This window comes from Hippopotamus amphibius, chromosome 6 (assembly GCF_030028045.1).
Source record: "Hippopotamus amphibius kiboko isolate mHipAmp2 chromosome 6, mHipAmp2.hap2, whole genome shotgun sequence".
Classification (NCBI taxonomy): Eukaryota; Metazoa; Chordata; class Mammalia; order Artiodactyla; family Hippopotamidae; genus Hippopotamus; species Hippopotamus amphibius.
The window spans coordinates 39,989,086-40,014,974 of record NC_080191.1 but is presented as its reverse complement, the minus strand read 5'-3'; the positions used below and the strand labels follow the sequence as shown (position 1 = coordinate 40,014,974).

The following is a 25,889-nucleotide window of genomic DNA, read 5'->3' as shown; positions in this document are numbered from 1 at the left end:
AGAGGAAGATGAAGTTACTTATTGCAAAGGTCCAGACTATGAGCTTCCAGTGATTACAGTGTCTTTTTGCACTAAACATATCTCAAAGATTCCCCCTACTCTTCATGTCCATTACTGTCCCCTTGTTCAAGCTACGTCCACTCTCTGTTGTAGACAATGCACTGGTTTTCTGGTTGTTCTCATTTCCATTTTTTGCTTTTTCCAAAGACTCTGTAACCAGAGTAATATTCTTCAAACATAAATTACATGATGCTATTCTCCTGCTAAGAAATTCTTTACTAGCTTCCCCTTGGGCTTGGAATAGAATTGAAGTTCTTTATTATAAGCCACAGGGCCCTACATGAGCAGGCCACTGCCTACCTCCGCAAATGTGTGTTTCCCCATCTGCCTCTCGGGTGCACACTAAACTCCAGCCTTCTTTGAGTTCACTGACACACCAAGATTTTCATCCCTCGGGGGTGTGATACATGCTGCTTTCTATGCCTGAATACCCTTGCCCTCGTTCTTCACCTAACTTTTGGAAGACTTAGCCTAAATGTCATTTGTGTGGAGAAGGCTTCCACAAAATCTCCCTTACTAAAAATTAGTTTTCTATTAATATTTTTAATAGGACCCTGTTCTCTCCCTTCATACTTTCTAATTCTATATTTACTCATGTGTTTATTGGTTTATAGTATGCTTCTCTCAGTAGACAGAAAGCTCCATGAAGCGGGAATCAGGTCCCATTCACCCTGTCCCACCTTTAGGTCCCCAGCATACAGACCAGTTCCTAATATATTACAGGTACTCAATGAGTATTTGCTAAAAGGATAAATTAATCTTCAGACCATGGTCCAAAATACAGATTGCTTTTTATATTGGAGCCACTGAATTAAATATACCAATACTACTGGATGTGTTTTATGATATAAAACCATTTGTCAATAAATTTTCTTCTCCTTATTAATCATTTTTTAATCCTTCCAAGTAGAACAAAGCAGTTTTACCCTTATGTTACCATTCTGCCTAGTGTATATTTCTATTATTATATTCAAAACATTCCAGCCCCATCCATAATATTTGCATATCTGTGTCTTCAGGAGGATTCATCCTTCCAGAGATCAGGGAACACAGACTTATTATTTTCAAATCTTCAAAGCATAGTCAAGAAATCTAATGGCTGACAGGTGCCCAATGAATGTCTGGTGTATAAATAAATGCGTGAAATTCAGCTACATGGATTATCAAAAATTCTCAATTTTTAAATAATAAAACATGCATACTGGCTTTGACGTTTACTGTTTTAAGAAACCATTTTTCAAACTAATGCCAAACTATGTAGTTTAATCCTGTTAAAAATATCATTATCATTATTATCCACTGTTTAATCATCAAAATTTCCTCTTTGCCTATTGCTACCTTAATAAAAATTGAAAGGAGAAGGCAATTAATAATTCCTTCTGTAAATCCAAAGAGCAAACACTTGTGCAGTAACATATTTTAGAATGTACAGAAGTCCAGCAATTATGTTAGAGTGAAATAGTGTATTTCCTACCCATGAAATCAGCTACCCTTCCATCTCAGCTGCTCTGAACATGACTGAGAAGCAGGAAATAAGGATGAAAGTTTCTGAATATATCACAAATTCACTCCATGCTGATCCACCCATTTAGGGACATTCACCCTTGCACCACACACAATTCTAGCATGATTCTAGAAACAACTGTGGGTTTCAAAATTCACAAAAATATTAAGCAAGCATCACTAGGAGGACTAAGGAATTCTAGGAGCAGGTATAGTGACAAAAGCAAAAAATTACAGCTGTCAGGAGAGTAGGAATTGAAGTTACCAAGAAAATTCATAGAACTAAAAAAAATAAAAACCAATAGTAGTTTGAGAGGCATTATGTCTAGGAACAAATGATTTGGTTTTGGACCAAGAATGTTCTATAGTCTACAACATAATTTGATTATTGATTATCATTCAACCTATCAATTTTCATAATAATAACTGCTTTATCAAGAAAAAATAAAATTGTTTAGTATAGCTTAAGATAATCAGAAAATATGCAATAGAGTCTGTAATTTCATGCCAAATGACTAAAGCAATCATGGCTTAAATGTTTAAAGGGCAAACCTTTGGCAATCAGGAAACCTAAATCATCCAGAATAACACATATCCCAAGAATTCTAGATAGCTAATTTTTACTACCTTCAAATGCCATCTTAATTTTAAATAAATAAACCTTTTTAACCTGATACTATTCCTCAAAAATCTGATATAGATATAAAAAGCATAAATACAAAAAGTTACTATACCTGTTGTGAACCACTGAAATTCGTTGAATTTGAAACTGAATTATTTGCATAAATAGTGGATGATGGTGCAAAACTAGAACCTAGAGATAAAGAACAAATTACATTTAAAAAATATTTCTTGAAAAATACTAAAAATATTTCACTCTGCAGAATTCAATGAAATATATTTTGAATTTTATTGTTGAGGCAGTGAGATTTGAAATTGAGAGTTTTCTATGGAAAATGTGCTTATTTAGCTCCGTTTTGTGACAACAGGTGAAGTCTTTTCTTTAGATGTCTGTAGAGGAAAACAGGAGCTTGTAGGAACACTCTTATCAAGGCCTCAACTAACCTTCAGCGGTCAGTGTCTACAAGTGCAGAAGTTCTTAAAGAATAAAATATTATCCATACTGAGACTACTTTCAGGAAACTATTGGAACTTTCCAATGGTCACATCAACTGCATATTCATACAAAACCACTCGAGTTAAACATCTGGCTGGGGCCAGCTTAGGAAATAAATGCACGGAACCTGTTTAGAATCAATGCTTCCAGCTCCCCATCTTTTTTTTCTCTATGTTCTTTCCTTAGAACAAAAAAAGCTGTGAGCTAGGGCTCAGACCCAAGGGAGAACTATTTATACTGCAATCATCTAAGGTTTGCCGACCTTCTAAAAGTTTACAAGGTCAGAAAGTTATTGGAAGTAATTACAGATTTGAATCTGTAAACTATCAATTTACAGATTCAAAAAAAAATATGTTCTCACGGAATGTACTTGTTAAGGAATCAGATAAAAGACTATTGAGGCAGCTGATTATTTGTTTTATCAATGTGTTTTGAATAGCAATAGTATTTGGTAATCAACACAAACTGACGTGGCCTGGAATATCCAATATGAAAGTATTCTGGGGAGTAAATGGAAATGTCTCTATGGCCTTTTCCACAGTGGCTCATTGTGGCTGAGGTATGTACGCATGTATATATATCTAACAACATTATAAGGAAAAAAGAGACCTGTCATTTCAGCCAAAAAGGTCTAAGTTATTATCTCATTTTAGTCAATCAACTAAAATGTCAGTATTAGTCAGTTTGAATACTGTTAATATAGCCCCCAAACTATGATTAACCATATAGAAAAAAATGACAGGTAGAAAATAACCTTTTAATGTTTTTAGCATGTCACTAAAATATTTTCTGCAACTACTACACAATATTCAAAAATAATTTTTAATCAGAGGCAAAAATAAAAAGAAAAATTAAATAATGACCCTATATGGAGAAAAAAATTTTAAGGGGGGAGGTACAAATTATCCAAATATTCCTTATTTAATAAATAATATGGTATTAACAGGGGAGAGGTATTTTAGAAATGAACAAAAAAACCTCTCAATTATTCAACAATAAATGGGACTTAGAAAGGTACTAATTCAATTTTAAATTTAATCAAAATAGTATTACTACGTAAGGAATCCTGACAAGAAAATATTGGGTTTTGTCATGAATCTTTGAAATCACTTAAGTAGATGCCAAACATGTGACTGGCATGGTGACTGGTTTGGAGGTTGCTTTGCTTGGACTTAGTTTCTTGCCAATTTTATGCAGCTTAAACTTAAGTATTTAAATTTGATATGGGTCATGTTTCTTGATGTATATTGAACTCTTTTCATTATGTTTCTTCCTAGTTATTTGTCTTTTTTGGAAATCATGTGAGCAGTGGTAACATTTAAAACTGTCTTCATGACTTTATATTCCTAGTCTGAAGCCAAGGAGTGGTATTCAAAGAATTCTTTGTCACATACCATGTTTCCTGTGTGGCTACTTACCTGGCATCTGGTAAGAATAAGGTGTCTGGCCAGGCTGTGGGGTAGAAAACCCTGGGCTGTAACTGAGGCATCCACTCTGTAACGGGGACTGAGTTTGTGAGAGTCCGCTCTCTGTCTTGATGCCTGGCAACATCACGCCTAGATCTGTTTGGAAAACACACGTGCAAACTGTTTCATTAGTAAAATGATCTTACTTCTGAGTTGTAACTTATCAATATACGAGAATATACCACTACGAGCCAGCAGGATTACGTGCTTATAACCAAAGAAGGAGAAGAGAAAGGACATGAAATACCGTAAGTGGGCAGGCTGTAGGGCTGTCCTGTCTGTGAGTAGGCGGTGTAGACGGCTGGCTGCTGCATCCCCGAATACTGAGTCTGGCCTGCATAGGCAGACATTGTTTGAGCTGCTGGTGTAGAAAGAATGTGTGGATAGGGCCTAAATATCAGAAAAATAGCATTACTGTGGCAACAAAGACTGTGTATTAATTCAGACAGCTTAGATTCAGCGAAACCTGGTAATAGCCAGGAAGTAATCCTCTTCTTTATCCACAATATCATTTTAACAATATAGAAAAGGACAAGAGTCTGAATGTCAGGAGCCCAGGCTATGCTACAAACCAGTCTAGTTACCTTGGACAAATAATTTAAACTCCCTAAGTCTACATCTCACCTGTGAAAAGAAAATTTTGGTTTAGATATCATACCTAACTCTCATCCAGGTCTATATTGCTTACATCCTAAACGGTATTCCAATTGATATGTAGATGAAGAAAGTGGAGCCCAGGCCAGTTAATTAGTACACTCATGAGCATATTTCCTGTTACTGTGCAAGACCCAATGCTATGTGATGACTACAAAAGTCATTAAAAGCCCTACCAAGAATTCTATATAAAGAATTAGAAATCTTAAAAAAAAATTTTTTTTAATTAAAAAGTAGGCAGTTTCCTGAAAAGAAATGGAATGCCATTCCTTTTGTCATGTGACATCTTACAGAATGTTTCCCAAATGAATATTCAATCTCTAGCCTATACTAAGGAAAAACACTGTAGCTGCTGTGAAAAATAACTTTCAAATGTGCATGACCAGAAATCCAAAATCTTGATATATCTGGCTGATGGTGACCAAATTCAGATATATACCCAACATAGGAAAAGCTGACTACATTTGTTATAAAAGCAATAGCACACATTTTCAAAAATATGTTTATTAGAACTTGAAATCCAATAAAAATAATGTTATGATGGAACAAATTATGAAGTGTTGGTGTTTGAATAAAATGTAATCTTTTAAGATTTTCTTTAAACTACTAAGCGTTTTTAAATTTTCATTAAAAAAAAAATCAGTGTATTCTGGTTTGAGCTTGATGCTTTCCTCAAAGTATATAAATATCCAGAATCAAAGGAACTGTCTGGACAAAAGTGAGTGTATTCCTAGATTTGTGAAGGATATTTATTTTATGTCTAATCTATCCAATGAATCCACCCAAGTATCTATCTATTCAAATATCTATCTATAACATTTACACATACATAAACATATCCTGATTTAAAGTTGTTATATTGTGTAAACACGATTAATCCAGATAATCCCAGAAAATTAGTCTAACAAATCTGAAAGACTACTGACCACTTACTTGGAAGGATACAGCTGTGGGGAATACTGATGTGCTGATCTGGGGCTGTAGCCACTACTTGTTATTACTGTAAGACACAAAAACCAGTGCAAAAAAGGTTGCTTCATAACTACATTTCACTGGAGTGTACAAAACTAATTTAAAGAAAATGACCATGTTAGAGATATGTTTCAAAAAATTCATTCATTTTCTAAACAGAAACAGATGCCTAAACATTATCTTCTAATTAAACTGCTCCACGTTTGCGTTAGGAGCATGAAATGAACTCTGCTCACAAATCTTTCCCCTTCATCGTTCCTCCATTTTCTCAAATCGGTAGCATGCTCTTAGGTATAACTATGCTATGAATAAGTACTCTTGATTATAGCTAATTAAGCTTTCATGATATAAAGGTACTTTTTTTAATTTGCAAACTTTCTGTTTTAAATTCCATATATGATGACAAGATATTGCTCTTCCTCTGTATTTATTCTAATAGAAATATAATAAAAATTAAGAAAACTGTGAAGTTTCAATCTTCAAGTTGTAAAATGATAATTGTTTTCTATTTCCTTTCATTTTACCAATCCAATGGGTAGTTAAAAATGCAGAGTCCAAATAATTCTAGTAATAATTGGAATATACACGGAAAGTATGGGTGATAATGCAACATTAAGAAAACATAACTGCAAGATTCAGCAACCATATTTACAAATATATTTTGAACTATCAGAGATTGTACTCTTTTGAGAAGAACTTAAAGGTGAAAATCAGGTCCTATTACCATTTCGACCAAACATGCAGTCCCAAACTGGAATGTATCCAAGAGTCTGTAAGTTTCTCTTTCCTTTAGCCATCTGCCTTGACTAAGACAGATGTATTGCAAATATATGGACCCTAAAGTGTTAAGGCAGTCCCTTCAGAGCCAATGCATACTGGGCAAGCACACAGAGTGTCTTTATTAGGCCATCTGCTGTTCATTCACTTTTCAAAAAGATTAAAGTAGTACACAATGCAGCACTGGAATTAGTTTAGTCTAATCAATCATAGTTATACTTCAAAGTGCTATGTCCTTTCTAAGTTGTTCATAGTAATTCTGGAGTTAAACTTTTAGAATTCTGAAAGTGACAAATAGGTTTAGGTTGCTAACTATTTTATGAAACATTATATATTTCTATATCCAAATGCTAAGTACCCTTGTGATCTATTGCTTCATAAACACATAGAATTTAATGTATTTAAAATGCTATTCGGACTGTAAGCTCTGAGTTTGGAGACGATATTATAGTTTTCATAGCAATACTGCAGAAAATACATTTTCAAGAATATTATGAATCAATTTTAACAATCATTGAATATGATTAGAGGCGTTACGTTCGAAACATTTTCAGGAACCAAAATTTAAGTGAATTTGCTATGTATATTTGAAAATACATGGACCAATGAACCATTAATTTTGTACTTATTTATTAAAAACAAGGAATGTTTAAAACTTTCAAATCAACTCAATGAGAACAGGCCTTTTCTATCACACTATGGGCACTAAACATACATTACATAATAGTAACAGTGTACTGCACAGGAAATTCAGTCTGATTCTTAATGTATAATAATTAATACTCTGTCTAGCAGAAATATAATTAAGGCTTAATTCCACATTTTTTGTCTCATTTATAAAACTTCATTGTGGTACACTCAAGACTTAGACTATACTAATCAGTTATTCTCAAGATTGTGAAACACAAGGCTTTTCTAAATAAACATCAAATAATGAAAAGAAATATTCAGCTTTTATTGAATGAGCCAAAGAACAAACTTATGTTGGGAAAAAAAAGCCTCACAAATATGAACACAATTCTGAATATACAGGATGCTTCTTCCCCCTAACGAATGAATCTAGATATCAGTAGAATAATGTACCCATAACAGATAAAGGCTCAACTTTTAAAATTTCATATTAACATCTATATGTTCATTTTCTAAGTAGAAAACAAAACTTTTGACACAGAAAACCATGTTTATATAAAACTTAGAGAGTTCACGCTTCTTAAACTATATACATTTTATTCTAACTAATAAACCTGCAGATAACTGAAAACAAAAACAAAATTGGATTAAAGTGAGTTGAGATTATGTTGATCAAAATAAAGACTGTTCCTACACAGAACAGTCTAACCTTTCCAGTATGGTTTCTGAAATACCATGTACAAATTTAGGAGACCTTCCTTTTATTCCCCATTGTCATTTAATTAATAGATGTATGCAAAGCACAACTCATTATGCTCCATCATTTCTGCATAAAAAGCAAGCAAAGTGCTTGTCTTCAAAATGTTCTGAAAATTAATTAAAACAATTTTAATGAATACTATCAGATGCTCATAGGGTGGTGTCAGGCAATTCTAAGGTTTTACCCTTGTTACTGTAACACCTTAGATTAGTGCCTCTCAATGGGATGAGGGGTAGGAGATGAGGTAGGGGGATGGGTGGAAATTTTGCCTGCCAGGGAACATTTAAAATGCCTGCAGACATCTTTGGTTGACACAACAGAGGAATGCTACTGTTAACTTGGGATACATGCCAGGGATGCTGCTAAATACCTTACAATGCAGAGGATAGCTCTCCCACAATAAAAAATTAGCTAAGTTTTTAGTAGTGGTGCTGTTGAGAATCCCTGACCTAAATCACTGTCTGACTGAACTTGGTCCATGCATTGGAAATGTTCTATATCTGAGTTGTCCTATGAGGTAGCTACTGAAAAAAACCCCATACAACTATTAAACACTTAAAATGTAATTAATGTGACTAGATATAAAATTTTTGCTTTTACTACATAGTATTTAATTTAAACTTAAATAGCCACATATGGCCAGTGGCTACTTTTCTGGACAGCATAGCCCTAGATAATTCTTAAAAGAAAACTGGGAAACTACTTGTAAATACAATATTAGTAAATTCCAGACAGCTTGACAGTTCACACCTATTTCTTTTTCCATCTTCATATTTTCCAATGGGGTATTAAACAATGTCCTGACCAGGACATTGTTGTAGACTCATTTACACCAGTGACCACCTGTGAGGCCTTGACTGTATGGCCTTAACCACCTTTACCTCCTCTGTGCCTCGATTTTCTTGCCTATAAAATGGATCATCAGAGATCTCTGAAATTCCTTCTGGAGCTAACATCCTATAATTTTTTCATTTAGATTTTATTAGCTTGTGGTCTACTATTTAAGTATGTCAGCAACTACTTAATTTCATTCCTATCCTTAAACCGTGTTTATATATGCATTTACGTTGCAGAAAGTTTACAACAGTTATGGTAAGTGAGTAATATAAATGCTAGGGTAAGTTGGTACCTGTTTATCTCCTAAGAGTCAAGAGAATTGCTAGGAAGGATGTGAGCTAGGATACATGTGTCTCTACACAAAGTGTACAAATTATTATATCTTTCTGTTTGGAGTCCTAATATTTATGTGACCACATGGCAGCTGCTTCCAATCAGTGTGAACCAATGAAACGGGAGCATCTGTATTAATAAAAATCAAATATATGCTATCATGACATTATAGTGTAGGATTTACCTCAACTCTTTTTACATGAGAAGCATACCCACATAAAATCCTTGCATATGAGAACATGAATAAGTATAGAATATATTCGAGTAGAATAACAGAGCCAAGATTTAATTATCCCAAATACTTTTCTAGGTTTAATGTTCATTCTTCTGCTATACAAATTCCTCCTCAGGTTAAAAAAAAATCCTTTCATCAGATAATCAACCAAACGAAATACTGTAATGAAAAAAAATCTTTAAGTCAACTTAATGTGTGTCCTCTGTGCCCACCTGGGAGTTATCAGGTATTTATATTTAAAGAGGATTGATGTTTAAAGACACACTATTGTTCTCTTTGAAGCATTTGAGTGAAAGTCCTGCTCTCAGAGGCTGGGTTCTAATGCAACCAGCATGTGCTCTCCTGCAGCCCATTAACCTTTAATACTTGTCACTCAGCTGCTTGCACAGGAGGGGTTTTTTTTAAACCCAGAGAGGAAACAAGGTTATTTAGAACGAATCAAATGGATAGTTTTACATCTCGAATGTTGGAGAGAAGGTAGTTTTTAATGTCATTTAACTGGGCAAGTTGAAGGAACAAAGTTAACTATTACAACGCAATAATTAAATTAAGGACTGTATAAAATAATTATGAAAGAAGCCAGCTCTGCTTATTTCTAATGAAAAGTCAGGGGACTGCTTTGCTGTCAACTGCAGATGCAGCAACACGATTCTAAACATCATTTCTAAAAAAAATCCCATAATTTTATGACAATGAGTTTTCCAAAAAGTCAACTTATTGCTGAATTTATAAAAAAGTCCAGTTCTTGCTTATTCATTCAGAGGATGACGTGGACCCCAATGTGTATGGAACAACACACGAGCTTAAGGCTTTACCTGACCCAGTAAAAGTGTCAAGCGCTCCATCTCCAGTCGTGGTTGTGGTTTCACTGCTGTTCAAAGGCTCTGTTTTGACTGCAAGGAGAGACACTACGTAGAAGAATAAGTACATGTGAGTTTTATTTCTAACTTTATATCAAAGATGCTGACTGTTCGACTAGTGGCTTTTCTAGCTACCATGGGCATGCAAGAGAAAACTTGAGAAGTCGATGAGGAAAGTTTTGTTAATTTAGCTTCTAAATGGACATGCACTTATAGAGGATTTCATCTAAAAATCCTCTGCCTAAGCTGGTTCTCTCAAATCTGGCTTTTAAAGGCAGTCAACCTTATACAGTGAAACAGCAGTACGCGTATTTGCATTTTTAACTCACCTAAGCATGCTCTGATATTATAGGTCAAAAGGTAGAAGAAAGGAATCATCAGTCAGTCTTTAGCACATTTAATCCAAATTGTAACAAAGAGATTTACTACTTATATTTTATTCATCCCAAGAAGACATTAAAAAAAAAAGATTGCTTAAGAATACAATGGAGACATATACAAATACAAAAACCAGGGGTGTATTCATATGGCGAGTGAACAACGAGGCACTCAATAAATTTCTGCTCTACAAAAGCCAAAAGAGCCATAAGTGTTGGGCTGTTTATTCTAATGGTATAACATTGTTTAATACATTATAGACATAATCATGTAAGAGATGGTTTCTACAGCAGTAAGCATATCTTTTGAAGACTTTTTAATATATTATTTCTCCTTGGAGGTGGAATATTTTGGCAAAATCCTCACTTGGCAATGATGTAGCCACTGAGGTACGCATTACTGTCATTATTAGATGCGAGTTTGGCGGGGGCAGTGAAAAAGCCTCTACCCATTTTGTCACACCATATTTTCCCTTTGTGGGCAAAGCTCCATGTATCACAGCAGCAAGGGAATAAACTAAATTATTTTCTACTTAACACCTCTTACATTTCCTGGTCATAAATGGAATGATACAGTTAAAAACCTCAGAAGCAAGCAGAAAACTGTAAAGAAGAAAGCTAGCCAACCATGGACAAATATGGCCAAAAGAATAGCGGGCTCAGAGCAAGTCGGCAACGTTACTCTGTTAGAAAAGCAATTAATGATGGAGGAACATGCAGTAATGATTATGTTCCCTTTCCACATGAACAGAATTGGCTGGACCCTCCCTCAGTGAGCTCTGGGCTTAATTTAAGCATCTGTGATTTAACTATGTCATGAAGATTTGCCGGAAGATTCAGAGTTGAACTGTAAAGGCTGGAAAGAATCCAAACTCTAAACCATACTGCCTCACAGGCAGCACTAACTAACCAAGAATTCCTTTCATTTGTATAGAGAGGATCCAGAGTAGGGTTTAGAAAGGTGTAAAAGCTACTCTCTATGATGCAATGTCCCCATCTGACTTCTGACATATGACAAAAAGGAACTGTTTAAAGCCTCTAGCAAAACTAAGGCAAGAGATAGTTTCTCAGAACTGCCAAATTCTAGTCATGGCTAAATTCCTATCTAAATCTGTTTAAATCTATAAACAATATTTGTAAAATAGATTTATTAATGCTAATAGTAATATATATTTCACTTGTGAATTGGGGAGAGGGGAGCAGAATGTCTAAAAAACTACCCAAGCTAGACATGAGGTTTAGTTTTGTTACTTTGGATCCCAACTTTGAGGTTTGATTTCAAAAACTTAGTATCTGTGTTGATTATAATCCTCTCAATTTGAAAGTTTCAGGTGGTCAAAAGGAGAAGGAAGAAAAGCCAGAGAGAGAGTCTGTGGTTGCATTCATTATCCTAGAAACACCTCTCATTAAAATTTTAAAGGACTACTTTTAGTCAAAGACAGACAAAGAAGGTGCATTTATCTGAGAAAAAGCATTGCTAGAAAGTATATGAAGAGAAGCATACACATCAAGATGTGTTCAGTGGACTAAAATGAATGGATTTAAAAGTAATAATTAAATGGATGCTAACCTTTGGGGGAAAACAGTGCACATTAATGCAAACATTTTTCATATGCGGGTCAGAGTTGAATAACAAGGAAAAGGGGGAAAAATAATCATGTTGCTACAGAAAATAACTTATGTTCACAGGAGGGTACATCTCTTGAGTAAGATGCAAAGTTATTTTGATTTGATTTTTATAGACAAAGAAAGTAATATTAAGTAATAATTTCTTTTCCAGGAACAGAAAACTCAGAAAGAGAAGTGAAAGGGACATTCCTTAGCTGATCTATTAAAAAAATGTTAAAAAACAAAGAAGTGTCTTAATATTTAGAAAACAGGTAATAAATATAAAGTAAACATTATGGTAATTATAAAGTTTGAAAAATGGAAGTCATTTTCACTAAAGGTCTGAATACATTTGAAATGTATTCCATTTTCCTTTGTCTTGTTTTTTTGCATACCTTAAATGAGATATACGATACACTTTTCTAGTGGCAGGAACATTTTGTTTTTTCACTTGATATGGGCAAGGTACTATTGGAAAGATGTTCATCAGAAAACAAACTTAGTTTTATGTGTCTGTGTCCTAAAACTTGTAAAAATCCTCATTCCAAATGATTATGAGTGTACATTCACTGTCATGTTCAAATATATTTTTGGACGGCATTCTATTTTTCTTATGTTAACACAGAAGTTAAACAGGGCTATTAACTTATTTTTAGGACAGTGTCCAATATCATTACATGCTATAAAATGGAAAGAATACCCTTCTATAGGAGAAAAGCATCATCTTTTAAACAAAATTCAAACTTACAAAATAAACATTTTGATTTCAAAAGCAGCAATCATATTTTAATGTCTTAGGTTACAGAGTTTTGTGTTTTATTCTTCTACGTGCTCAAAATAAGTGATTTAAGGTTCATTTCCCGAAAGGTGGGATAAAAAAACTATATATGTATGGCACCTTGCATAGAACCATTACTTGAAGAAATAATTATATTGTCAGGGACCTCTTCACACTAGTTATCCACTTGCAACTTAGATGTTTTTCACAAAGCCAAATAGTAAACAAAAAAGTCAAAGTAATTTTATTATATTGATATGATTGGATTTTATTTTCAACCTTTAAAAATAGCTGATATCTATGGACTAAATCAAGATTGTTTGTGATTATTGTCAGGTATCATTACAGCTGCTAAGGCACTTAATTTCTCTCTTTACATGCCAACCTTCATCCATACTCTCATACACATATTTTCAAAGCAAATTTAATCTTGCCCCTCAGATTATCTTTAGAACCCAAGTACAACATTAATGTATATTAATTATTTGTAGAGGAAGTCTGTGCTATTATCATAATTCAATGTTCATGTACGTTTGTTGCAATATTAGGCTTAACCCCTGAAAGAGAGGTTAACTCAAGTAATTTACATGTTACATTTCATCTTCAGAAATCTGTGTTTAAACTGTGTCCACTTAAAAGACTGTACATGTAATTCCAAATACACTCCTTCCTGAGCCACAAAATCTCACATAGCTGCTTATGACAGCTTAGGTTCTACAAATAATTTCAGGAGGAGTTAGATCAGGAAGGATACAATTTACAACACTGCAGGGGGGTGGGGGGGGAAGAAGTATTGCCTACCAGTTTTAATAATTGGTACAGTCTATGATTTACGTTTTTCTAAATTAATTTTTTCACTCAAAAACCTATGAGCGCCAAGTGTCTTTCATTCCTAAATATCCATAAAGTATTTAGTTTTGTAAAATAATTTGATGATGCTTCCAATTTATGGCTTTCATTCCAAAAAGAAAATCTAAAAAGAGTACAGCCACAATAGTAGGTGGTTCTACTGCACAGACACATAATATTCAGAGACAAATTCACCCCATGTGAGTCAAGCATCTATATATTAAAAATTCTGGGAGATTCTTTTCTATGCTATACAGATTTCAAATATCGAAAACACCATAACCCCAATCAGAATGTCTGATCTTGGTTCTCCCAAATCTTCTCTTTGAAGTATTTTCTTAATCTCCATGTAGAATCAAGCATTCCCTCCCTCTGCTGTGCACCCACCTTGAACACATTATGCACTCATTATTTTCTTTTCTGTTTCCCTCTGCTAGACTTTTGGACCCTCGATGGCCAGTATCATGTTCTACAGGTCGCTGGGTTCCCATTTCCTAGCACAGAGCCTGGCATATAATAGGAACTTGATACATTTTAAGTGAGAAAGTGAAAATTCACATTTAGACCCTATCCTAAGCACTTCAATAAATTTAAGTATTTTTGTATATAGAGTAGAGCTAATCATGTATCTTGACCCCATTAGGCAAATTAGAATCTTACTGACAACTTTTCACTACTGGCCCGTATTTACATGCATGTATATGCATATACATGAAGTATGGATACATGAAGTGGCATACATGAATCTATATCGGGGTCAGCAAACTACACCTCAAGTGCCAAATCTACCCATGGCCTGGTTTTGTATAGCCTGTGAGCTAAGAATGATTCTTACATTTTTAAATAGTTGAAAAATATCAAAGAAGAATAATATTCTGTGACGTGAAAATTCTATGAATTTCAACTTTCAGTGTTTATAGATCAAGTTTTATTTGAATATTGTCAAGCTCACTCGTTTACATATTGTCTATGGCTACTTTTGTGTGATGAAAGCAGAGCTGAATTGTTACAACAGAGACCATATGGCCTGCAAAGCTGAAAATATTTACTATGTGACCCTCTACAGAAAAAGTTCGTTGACCACTGATTTATATGCTAAGGTATGACTCTATTTATTCTATTTTTATTGACAGTTCTACACTTCCACAATTTTAAAAGTCACAAAAATTTGAAAGCAAAACCTGGATTCCAACATAAATCTGCAGATGTAATTATATAACTAGGATTAAGGTGATGAACCATTTTAAACTACTTTAAGGAATAACGTAATATATTTAAACAGCACCACGGTAGTATCATCGGATATTAAGGTCAGACAATTAACTCATCTATATTTGTAAAAACTGTTAAAATTAACCCTTTGAAAATCTCAAAGTTAATGGAAAGGTCTTGCAAAGCCTCTAAACTAGCTTTTGCTTTTTGTTTTATCATAATAATTTTACAAAATGATCCAATTCCAACAATAAAACCCAGAGTTATAAATGAAATAGTTTACTCTCAATGGGAAATACTGTGTATGAAATGCTTAGCTTGTGTTATAAACACATGACATAAAGAGTCATTAAAGTCATTAAAGATTTCATATCATTATGCCACTGAGACTATATTGCTAGTAATCAAAGTATACTTAACATTTGACTGCTAAAAGTTTGCGTCTGTGGCCATTTTACATGTTCTAAATGCAAAAGAATTTATTATCTGACCAAACACTGGAGAGTCTTTTCACGCACAGCATGTTTTCATTTTCCTTGAAAAACTGTTGCCTAATTATCACTAAATTATTAATTAAGGAAAAGGAAACATACTGGTTTATATTGACAAAAATTCACATGCAGTATATAATTAAAAACAAAAGCCTTGCCAGTGAAGTATTATCATCCTCCTTTTACAGAAAAGAATTAAAGCTCAGAGAGGTTAAGTAACTTGTCCAAGATGACACAGCTCATACATGTAGTGCTAAGTTTCAGATCCATGGTCCTCCTGACACAGAAGTCCTTCTTTTCCCCTCATGGTCACGCAACTCTTAACATTAAACTAAGAACTAGGAAAACTTGATGTTTGACAATTAGAAAATGCTTCTGTTCAAGATTAGATGTAAATTACTAAACAGTGACTGTCTATATTCACTATTGGAAAGTTGCCCGTGTTACATTTATACTTCAGAAAAGAACAACAGCCAGTGAGCTAAGAATGTTTTTTGACGTCTTAAATGATTTTTTAAAAAAGATCAAAATTAGAATATTTTGTGACGTGATAATTATGTGAAGTTTAAATTTCAGGGTCCATAAATCAAGTTTTACTGGAAGCTGACCACTGTCATTCACCTGTGTAGTGCTGATGGCTGCCTCTGAGCTACAACGACAGCGCTGTGGAGATGAGACAGAGACAGCATAGCTTATAAAGCCTAAAACATTTCCTGTCTGGCTCTTCACAGAAAAATTAAGAGGAACTAAATTCTGGTAAAGTATTTTTTAAGTATGAAAAGTATATTTTCAGTGTGGAATTGAAAAAAAAAGAAACTAAAACTATGGAAATTTAAATAGTGGGCATAATGGAGTACTCTTCACTGACCATATATTCTAATTTAATCTACATACAGCAGCAAGGTCCAGCCTAACTGTGCGTATTCTAACTGCTTGCTTGTAATGCACATTTCCAACAGGTTGTGCGCTCTTCTTTTTAATCCCAGGACGGGTGGTTCCACAGTAGTGTTATGTGATTTTGTTTTAATTTTTAAATTTTGATAGCATATTAACCTTTGGTTTGGGAGAAAGTTTATTTATATTATGTATATATAATATAAACAAGAATATGATATACTATATCACATGTAATATAAATATATTATGTAATATAAATGTAATATATATTTCTATATATATAGGAATGTAGTTAATATGTATAGCTCAAAATATTTTGAGGCAATATTAATTTATAATTTTAAATGTATAGCTATCATCACTGATAATTTTTTAAATGATGGATTTTTAAATGTTAATATTACTTTAGGTATTTTTATTAGAATATTTATTAAAGTCTGTAAAAAAGGAAATATCTTTTTGCCATGCTATGAATTTACTTTATGAAAGTCTACAGGTTATGGAGACTGAGTGTGTGTACAATCTGCTTCAACTGCTCTCATTGACGTGACAGTTCTACTGAATTACCACTTAATAAACTGATAAGCAGTTAGAAAAATAACAGATGCACCCATTTGAGCAAAATTATGAAAAATCTAAGTAAAGAAAACTACTGACCTAAGATGAGAATACTAGTTGATTAAACAAAAATAGCCAACTGTTACCAATAAACAAGTAAAAAGATGTTCATGTCTCTTTTTTTTCTTTTCAATAAGTACTGAACACAGAAAAAGGAGTGCAAACAGAAAGAGCAACAGAAAGCAAACCAGAAGGGCAAATCCACACACCCAAACACATGCAGTGTACCAGCATCTCTCATACTTGTTGCGGAGGAGGGGGTGTTGCAACTCAGCAACCAGTCTGCAGTGTTTAAAACAGTCATGTTGTCCCCTGAGAACAGGAACAGCATAAGGGTTCATTGTCTGAATGCCTACTCAGTGTACGAGAAAAGTCTTCAGTGCTTGTATTGGTTTCTGACGCTTTTGCCAAAGTTATAACTACATGGCATGACTTTGACATTTTAGTTTATCAGGTCTGTTTTTTAGTTCAGTTAAATATATATACATGATGACTAGTGACTTTCAAGGTCTGACTTCAGAGTGCACGGGTTTTTTTTTTTTTTAATCTTATTATTTGCATCCAAGTTAAGGTTTAAATATAAATGTTCTTACTCCACGAGTTATCACTAAACAATCTTATAAATTTGCAATCCTATAATTAATTAGCTGAAATTATAGATGCATGTTTAGAGACAGATAAACACTATAAACAAGGAAAATGTTAATTTACAAAGGGTTTTGTGTAAAACATTATTAAATACAGGCAAGTTGCAATCCACACAACTTTACAAAGAAAATTTTAGATTTCACAGTTATTCTAAAGTAAGTGGAAAGAGGTGTATCAATTTCATAAATAGTTATTGAAAATTTTAAAAGAAAATATGATGTGGCAAATGCTGATAACTAATAATACAAATAGCTAATAAATCAAAACAGTTTTCAAATAATTTTTCACTCACTGATGAAAACAACTAAATCTATAAAACTTCAAAACAATTGTAATTTTTTAAATTAAATTTTATGTAGCTTATATATGTGTATACATGTGCATATATATGTATAGGCTTTCTATATATACATATTCTGATGCAAAAATCAGATCACATTTTCTGACAGGTTAAAAGCGTTTTATAAATACACTAGAGCAGAATATTTGAAATAGTTACTATTATTGCCATATGCTGTGGCATAATCATGAGCTAATCACATGAGAAAATGTCTGGAGAAAAATTCAATTCCTATTTTAACTGTATGTTAGGTATTTCTCTCTTTGAAAAGAAAATGCAGCAGATATGGACATTTTTCTATTCCCAAAAATATGTTTAAGAACAATTTTGAAGTAGCCTTTCTCTTAAAATCCAAAATAAAACCAAACACTAGAATAATTTCTTCTTCTTCTTCTTTGGGGTAAGATCAGAGTGTAAATCCTTTGGCCATATTTTCTACATTTTTAAAAATATTTCCAAGGGCAAATACAAAAAGAAAGCCTTGCTAAAAGCCTTCAAAATGTTGCTCAGGGCTATCTATTCTTTCTGAATGTTTCCAGTTATAGAGGAAGAGCAAAAATTTCAAGAAAATCAACAGAACAATAAATAATCCATTAAATAAATATTACTTGGATATAATGCTCTGATGTTATTGTTAATGAGCTATTTATTTATTAGCAGATCCCTAACATGTATAATTACAACAAACACTGAAATGTGATTCTGGGTGTTTTCAGGTTGCACACTTACCTCCTGTTCCATTTGTGGTGACTGACGTGCTACTGAGATTAGCTTTCTCCAGTTTGGAGCTACCAGGATTATCACCACCTCCAACAAGAGGATGAGGACTTGCTAGGTCCTGCATTTCCATAGACCTGTTAGAGCAGGAAATAAGAGAGACAAAGTTGAAATTTCAGCAATGATTTCTTAATAAACTACATATATCATTCTACTGAGCATGCATGTGATCGCACAATAATAGGATTTGAAACCCATAGCTAAGACTTTTTGGTTAACTAGGTGAATGTGCCAGTCCATTAAAAATTAATAACTAAGTAAAGCTTCCATGATAGTTAAGCCTCCTAATTTGTTGTTTGTAATAACCAGGCAAAAACTGGCATCTACAGGAAGGAATGAAGAGTGACAGAAATGTAGATTTAGGTAAATACAAAAGATTATCTTATTTTTCTCTTAATTCATGAAAGACAGTGAACTGTGCAACTTATGATATAGGATAAAAGTAACATATATAACAACAACAGCATAAACAATAGTTGCCAGGGGTGGGATTGGGGCAGAGATGAATACGCAGAACACAGAGAATTTTTAGGACAGTGAAAATACTCTTTATGATATCATAATGAAAGATATATGTCATTATGCATTATCCAAACCCACTGAATGTACAATACCAAGAGTTAACCCTAAGGTAAACTATGTACAATGTAGGTTCATCCTTGGTAACAAATGCACCACTACAGTGAATGATGCTAATAATAGGGGAGGTGATGCATGTGTGGGGCAGGAAGCAGATGGAAAATCTCTGTACCTACCTCTCAATTTTGCTGTAAATGTTAAATGGCACTAAAAAATAAAGTCTTGGGAAAAATCAAATCAAAATTTGTGGTATGCAAATAAAGCAGTGGTTAGTGAGAAATTTATAACTTTAAATGGTTACATAAGAAAGGAGCAGGGTTTAAAATCTGTGATCTAAGTTTCCACCTTAAGAAACCAGTGGGAAAAAACAGCAATTGAACCCAAAGTAAGAAGAAGAAAAGAAACAATAAAAAGCAGAAATTGCTGAAACAGAAAATCTATGAACAATAGAGACAATTTAAAAATCCAGAAGAAGATCATTAGAGATACTAAAGATACTAAAAAGGATAATAAGAGAATATTATAAACAACATTATGCCAAATAATTCAAAAACTTAGACAAAATCAGACTGTCTTAAAAGACACAAACTATAAAAGCTGACAACAACTTTTAAAAACTGTCCTATACTAAAGACATTGAATTCATAATTAAACACTTGGAGAAAAAAACAAAAACTCCATGGCCATATAGTTTCATTAGTGAATGCTAGCAAACATTTAAGAAAAAATAACATCAATCTTTTAAAAATTATTTTAGAAAAAAATAGGAGGTAACACTTTTCAATTATACGAGATCAGAATTACCCTGATCCAAAATCTGCCAAAGGAAATGCCAAGAAAAGAAAATTATGGATCTGTATTTCTCATGAACATAGATGAAACAATATTTTAAAAAATATTATCAAATAAAATCCAGCAATAAAAAGGGTAATATATGATGACCAGATTGTGTTTTATCCCAAGAATTCAAGTTGAGCTAACACTTGAAAATCAATAAATGTAATTCAATGTATTAACAGAATATACTTTCAATGGGTGCAAAAATCATTTGACAATATTCATTATGCGTTCATGATACAACTCCTAGCAAACTAGGAAAAAAGCATTTCCCTCCCATATGATAAAGATCATTCTTGAAAAATCTACATTGTACATCATGTTTAATGATGAAATATTGAATTACTTCTCACTTAGATCAGAACCAAGGCAAGGACATCTCTTTTTCCCACCTCAACACAACATTTTACTGGCCCTCAGCCAGTGGGAGAAAACAAAAATGGATAAATAAAAGGGGTAAAGCTTACAAAGAAAAACTGTTAATTCACAGATAACATAAGTTTATGTAAAAATTCTGAGAAATCCATGAAAAAAAAAAACCCTATTAGAACCAATGGATGAATTTATCAAAGTTACAGGTACAAGGGCCTTGCCAATACTAAATAAAAACATGAACCAAAAATATATGAAACTTCAGTCAATGCCTCTCTAGTTCAAACACTGAAGTATCAAACAGTGGTTGTTCAGGAGATTGGAAGCTGGTCTATTCATAGTCCTGCTCCAGCTCAACTCATAGTCCTGAGCAAGGGAATCTCATTGCTCAGGCCCTCACTTTCACTGCCAGACAGAGCAAAGGACTTGGACTTTTTGGGAAATAAAACAATTACTATGCTTCAGTCTCTACTGAGTTTTCATATATAATCTTCATAAAACTAAAAACATAATTTTCAGAATACTATAAATATTTTGTACATAATGTTCGGAATAATTTCTTGAATCACAACAAGAAGCAGGAATATATGACCCATAGTAGAGAGAAAATATAGGAAATAGAAGCAGACCTATAGATGACTCAGGCTTTGGAATTAGCAGACAAGGATTTAAAAACTATTGTATATATGTGAAACAATTTACAGGAAAAGATACACACACTAAGGGTATATATATATATATATATATATATATATATATACACACACACACATACAAATATGCCATATATAGATATTTACATATATGGCATATATATATGTCACATATATTTTATATATACATATAATTACGAACATAACATGTATTTATTATGTCTATGTATTGCATACAGAAAAGAAATGAAAGCTCCAAAAAAGAACCAAGTGAAGTTCTAGAATGAAAATTATAATATATTAAATAAAAAGATAGTCTTTGGATGGACTTTAAGGCACTGAAAAAAAAACAAAAAAAAAAAACCCCAGTAAATCTGAAACTGGGCCAATAGAAATTATCCAAACTGAAGCAGACAGACAAAAAAAATGGGGAAAAATATTGAATCAAGTATAAGTAACCTGTGGAATATTATTAGAAAGCAAGAAAGGGAATGAGACAGAATAATTTCAGAATAAATAATGACCAAATTTGATAACAAACAGCAACCCATAAAGCCTTAAAACACAATAAATGAGAAAAAGAAAAAGAAAACCAAACTTTCTGCACATTACAGTCAAAAGAGAAAGCTTTACAGCAACCAGGTAAAAAAGACACAGAGGAGAGGAGAATAATAGGAACCCCCAAAAGTATTATCAGTAGCATACTCCTGATAACGGGCTTAATTATAGTAAACAACGAATGCTCCTGATTTTATTTTCTCCTACCAAACACACCCAACATAAATATTTTTAATTTAATTGAACACACAAATGAATGATTGCTTATTACATGCAAAGTACTGTCACAGGTGTTAGGATTGCTGAGTGGAGAACCCATGGTCCTACCCTCGAGAAATTTATGATCAAAATGAGAAAGCAGATCCTGTGCATAGAAATGACAGTACATTAAGTGTCCAGACAGAGCCCTAGGGCACATCCTGGAGAAGGACATTGAGAGCTGTGTTCCTTCCCACTGGTCAGAAGGGTGTGGGGGTTGAGAGACATATAAATAGGTTTTTCCAGCTTTACCATGTGTCCACTACTAAGTTATGCCTGAGGGCATATACAGAAATTCCATAAGTGATTGGGATAAATGCTGTGCAGAGGGTAAGAAGCTCCATAAGAGTTAGGAGGTAGGTGGGGCCCTCAGAGGTGAGCACTTAGGAACAGAGGCCAAAGCAAGACAAAAACCTTTGGCCAGAGAGGTTTTATCACACTAAGTTCATTTTAGGGTGCCGGGGGGAATGTGCTGTTAAAGTAAGATGTGTTGAACTTGAGAAGTGTATTCCTTTTTTTCTTTTATTTTTGGCCATGCCACGCTGCACGTGGGTTCTTAGTTCCCTGACCAGGTATCGAACCCACGCCCCCTGAAGTGGAAGCACGGAGTCTTAACCACTGGACCACCAGGGAAGTCCCAAGGAGTTTATTCTTGACCTGTAGGCAATGAGGAGCGATCAAGGGTTGCTGAGTTTGGGAGACATGAAAAAAATCAGTTGGAGGATTGATGTTAGCAGCGGTTGTCGGCACACAGGTTGCCTGTGCCACAGGATTACTGAACCCAAGATGGGTTGATGGGAGATTATAGAGGTGAGTTTTCCCAGGCAGTGGGGCAGGGAGTATTGTTACTGTTAATAGTGTGAACTTAAAAGAGTAAAAAATTTTCTCAAAAATTGTTAGCTGGGTTTTGGTGAATTCAAAGAAGGGGTTCTAGGAGAAGCATCTGGTCAGTGGCAGCACAGAAGCGGCAAGGTGTGGGGGCTCACAGCCACTGTGAACTGCATGCAACATGAGGAACAAGGAAAATCAGTCAGGAATGAATGGATGGAGCCCACACCACAGAAAGGAGCAGGAATATGTCGCTCCTGCCAAACAAAACAAAAATAGCCTTTGTACCTTACATTCCAGTTTCCAGGAAACCAAAATGCAATTATCTGAATCTTTACAGTAAGTGCCCTTTGCTTGAATTCATTTTAATGGGTTGATATTTCTTACAGTTAATAGAGCCTGTAGAGAATAGGCATGCATTGTTGCTATAAACTATACAGTAAGAATATTCCTGTACTTTCTTTTGTATGTTCAGCTTCAGGTTCTTTTTAAATCCAGTTCATGCAAAATGTGGTATATAAAATATAAAATTTACCTTAGAGTTCAACAGCAGAAAATGATTGACAGCTGCCAGTTTTTACTGAGTACATATTGTAAGACACAGCCTATACTTGGTACTTCAATTATATCCTCTCTGTTAATCTTTACATTAACACATTGATGTGCATATTATTTTCTATATTTTATAGATAAAGACATTGAGACTCAAAGAGGCCCAAGACCTCATAGGTTGAAAGTAGCAGCACCAAAATTTGAACTTAAGTCTATTTGATGCCAGAGCCCCAGTTCTTTCTGTCACATGATATGTTTCCCATTTTTAAAAGTAACTTTAATTTTTTCACATTGTGAAATCACAATTAGGAACGCATATTCTTGCAATAAAACATTTTGAATGGTTTTCAAAAAATACTAAATTCAACATAAGCATCTACTCTACCAAATCTACATTACCATATTTAAAGGTGACCCCTTTTTCTAATAGCACAGAGAACTATATTCAATATACTGTGATAAACCACAACGGAAAAGAAATTTTAAAAGAATGTAATTATATGTATAAAGGTGCCCCTTTTTATCTTCCAAGATGGCATTTTCAATCCATGTCATAAAGCCATGTGAATACTAGCATCTTTCTGGAAAATAAAAATAATAAACTTATCTATAAACACAAAAACTTTGTAAAAAAAAAAAAGAAAGAAAAGAAAAAAGACTTGTAGGTCACATGCAGCTGTTTTCTTGGTTCTTAACTGCATTCTTCTGTAGCATAGGTGGAATTTATTTCTGGCAGACTTAAATATCCTCTTCAAACACTAGGAAGAGCATGCTTTATAATTGTGCATTTACAGTCTACTGTAACTCAGAAACCATGATTCCTTCTGCACAGAGCCTGGTAGTGAGTCATAGCCTGTTTATTTACAGGCTGAGATTCCATCAATTCTTCATCACCCAAGAAATGCAAAAACATCCTAGACTTTCAAAGGCATTCACTCTCATACCAGCTTTTCTCTTTGCATAAAGTGGACCATATGTATACAGAGCTCTGTGTCCCACGCTCCCAGAGTCTGCCTAACTAGTCAATTTTCATTTTGATTATTAGAATGTATTTAAGGGCAAGAGTTCAAGTATTTGTTTTGCTCATAACTTCCTTTTTTATGTAATATAAGCCTTTTCATTCTCCTTAGCTGAAAAATTGGAATAACAAAACCAGCTTCTACTTAAATAATGAGAGTGTAGGTTACATTAGGGCAGGGATTATTTTCTATTCATTGCTTTTTTCCTCTACACTTAGAATTGTGCAGGGTACTTAGTGAGTGCTAAGGATGAATAGGAAAAATGCTGATGAAGTGATGTGAATTACTTGGAGCCAAGTGTACTCCAGTTCATCAAACACTGCTTGAGCATCCAGTAAGTTCCAGGGACATTTCTAGGAATCCAGAAAGTATCTTCTGAGAGCCTGGAGGATAGCAGGAGAGCAGATAGGTGGAGGGAGACGGGGATTAGCAGTCTGATGTCAATGAGTATGGAAGGTTTCATGTCTGCATGTGCAATGTTAGATCTCCCAGATGAGTGAGGGGTGTGTGTGTATGTGCGCATACGTGCAGGTATGCATGTGCAAGGGGATGGGGAGGAAGATGCTCTGCAAGGATACAGAAAACCGCTGTGCAAGAAAAAATATAATAAAGCCATTTGGTCAGCTTAGATCAGGTGAAAGTCATGGGCATGTCACTTCTGGGTACCAATTCCCACTTCCTGGAAAAAGCATATCCAGCCATCTTAAACCAACACATTTCAGATTAGAGCCAAGAAACCCTTGTTCCAGCCGCAGCCCTGAGCCAGTTTCTCCCCTGGCAGTTAGGCTGTGAGGTGTGGATGCTCTCTGCTGCATGGTGTCTATGTCACTGATCAGGTGGCCAGACAGTCCCAGAAGGAGGCCCTCCCTAACCTATTTCAGCAGACATTGTCAGTACTGGGCTCTGCTGCAGAGAAAAGGAAATGCTGGAGGAAGAAGACCCCTATCAATAAGGATCAGGGAAGTGGGCCATGAATAATGGGAGCTATTCTTGCAATTTGCCAGTGACCTCATGCCTGTCCCTGAGGCCAGCCTGAATGCTTGCAGTGCAAGTGACCCGTCTGCCAGAGTGACCTCAGGCCCTAGAGTAACAGCAAGTAAAGCCATGGACACACTGTTCTCTGGACACTCTGATAGTCCTTCCTTTCCAGGGCTTCCTTACAGCTCTAGACTTGAGTCCTGCAGCTCTGGCCCTTTTTTCACTATGACTCTAACAGATTATTCAGATAAAACATGGTCTCTCCACCCAAGAAATGTGAGTAAATGTTTTTAAAATGTATCTCTAAAGCATTTCTCTAAATTTAGGTTTTCACAGGCTCCCACCCCCCTTTACTTTAAAAACAAAGGGAAAAAAAGCCCAATGAATTCTCCAACCGTTATTTGAACAGTACAGGACTCAAGTTTCTGTTAGATCAGTTACAAACCATGGTTAATG

The 25,889-nt window shown here is 34.3% G+C and overlaps 1 protein-coding gene across 16 annotated transcripts in view; it reads right to left on the bottom strand.

Annotated features, from left to right (window-relative positions):
* The window catches only part of EYA4 (EYA transcriptional coactivator and phosphatase 4), a 299,421-nt gene that overhangs the window by 51,798 nt on the left and 221,734 nt on the right, over positions 1-25,889 (bottom strand). For 9 of the 16 annotated variants that reach the window (XM_057739427.1, XM_057739428.1, XM_057739426.1 and 6 more), the window contains exons 4-10: positions 18,752-18,876; positions 17,278-17,346; positions 10,160-10,252; positions 5,734-5,800; positions 4,394-4,536; positions 4,099-4,242; positions 2,298-2,377 (exon numbers count right to left, since the gene is read on the bottom strand). In XM_057739427.1, the coding sequence (XP_057595410.1) occupies positions 2,298-2,377; positions 4,099-4,242; positions 4,394-4,536; positions 5,734-5,800; positions 10,160-10,252; positions 17,278-17,346; positions 18,752-18,876 (721 nt within the window). The remainder of the gene's footprint in view (positions 1-2,297; positions 2,378-4,098; positions 4,243-4,393; positions 4,537-5,733; positions 5,801-10,159; positions 10,253-17,277; positions 17,347-18,751; positions 18,877-25,889) is intronic. The other 7 variants (XM_057739434.1, XM_057739437.1, XM_057739438.1 and 4 more) reach the window with 2 other exon arrangements.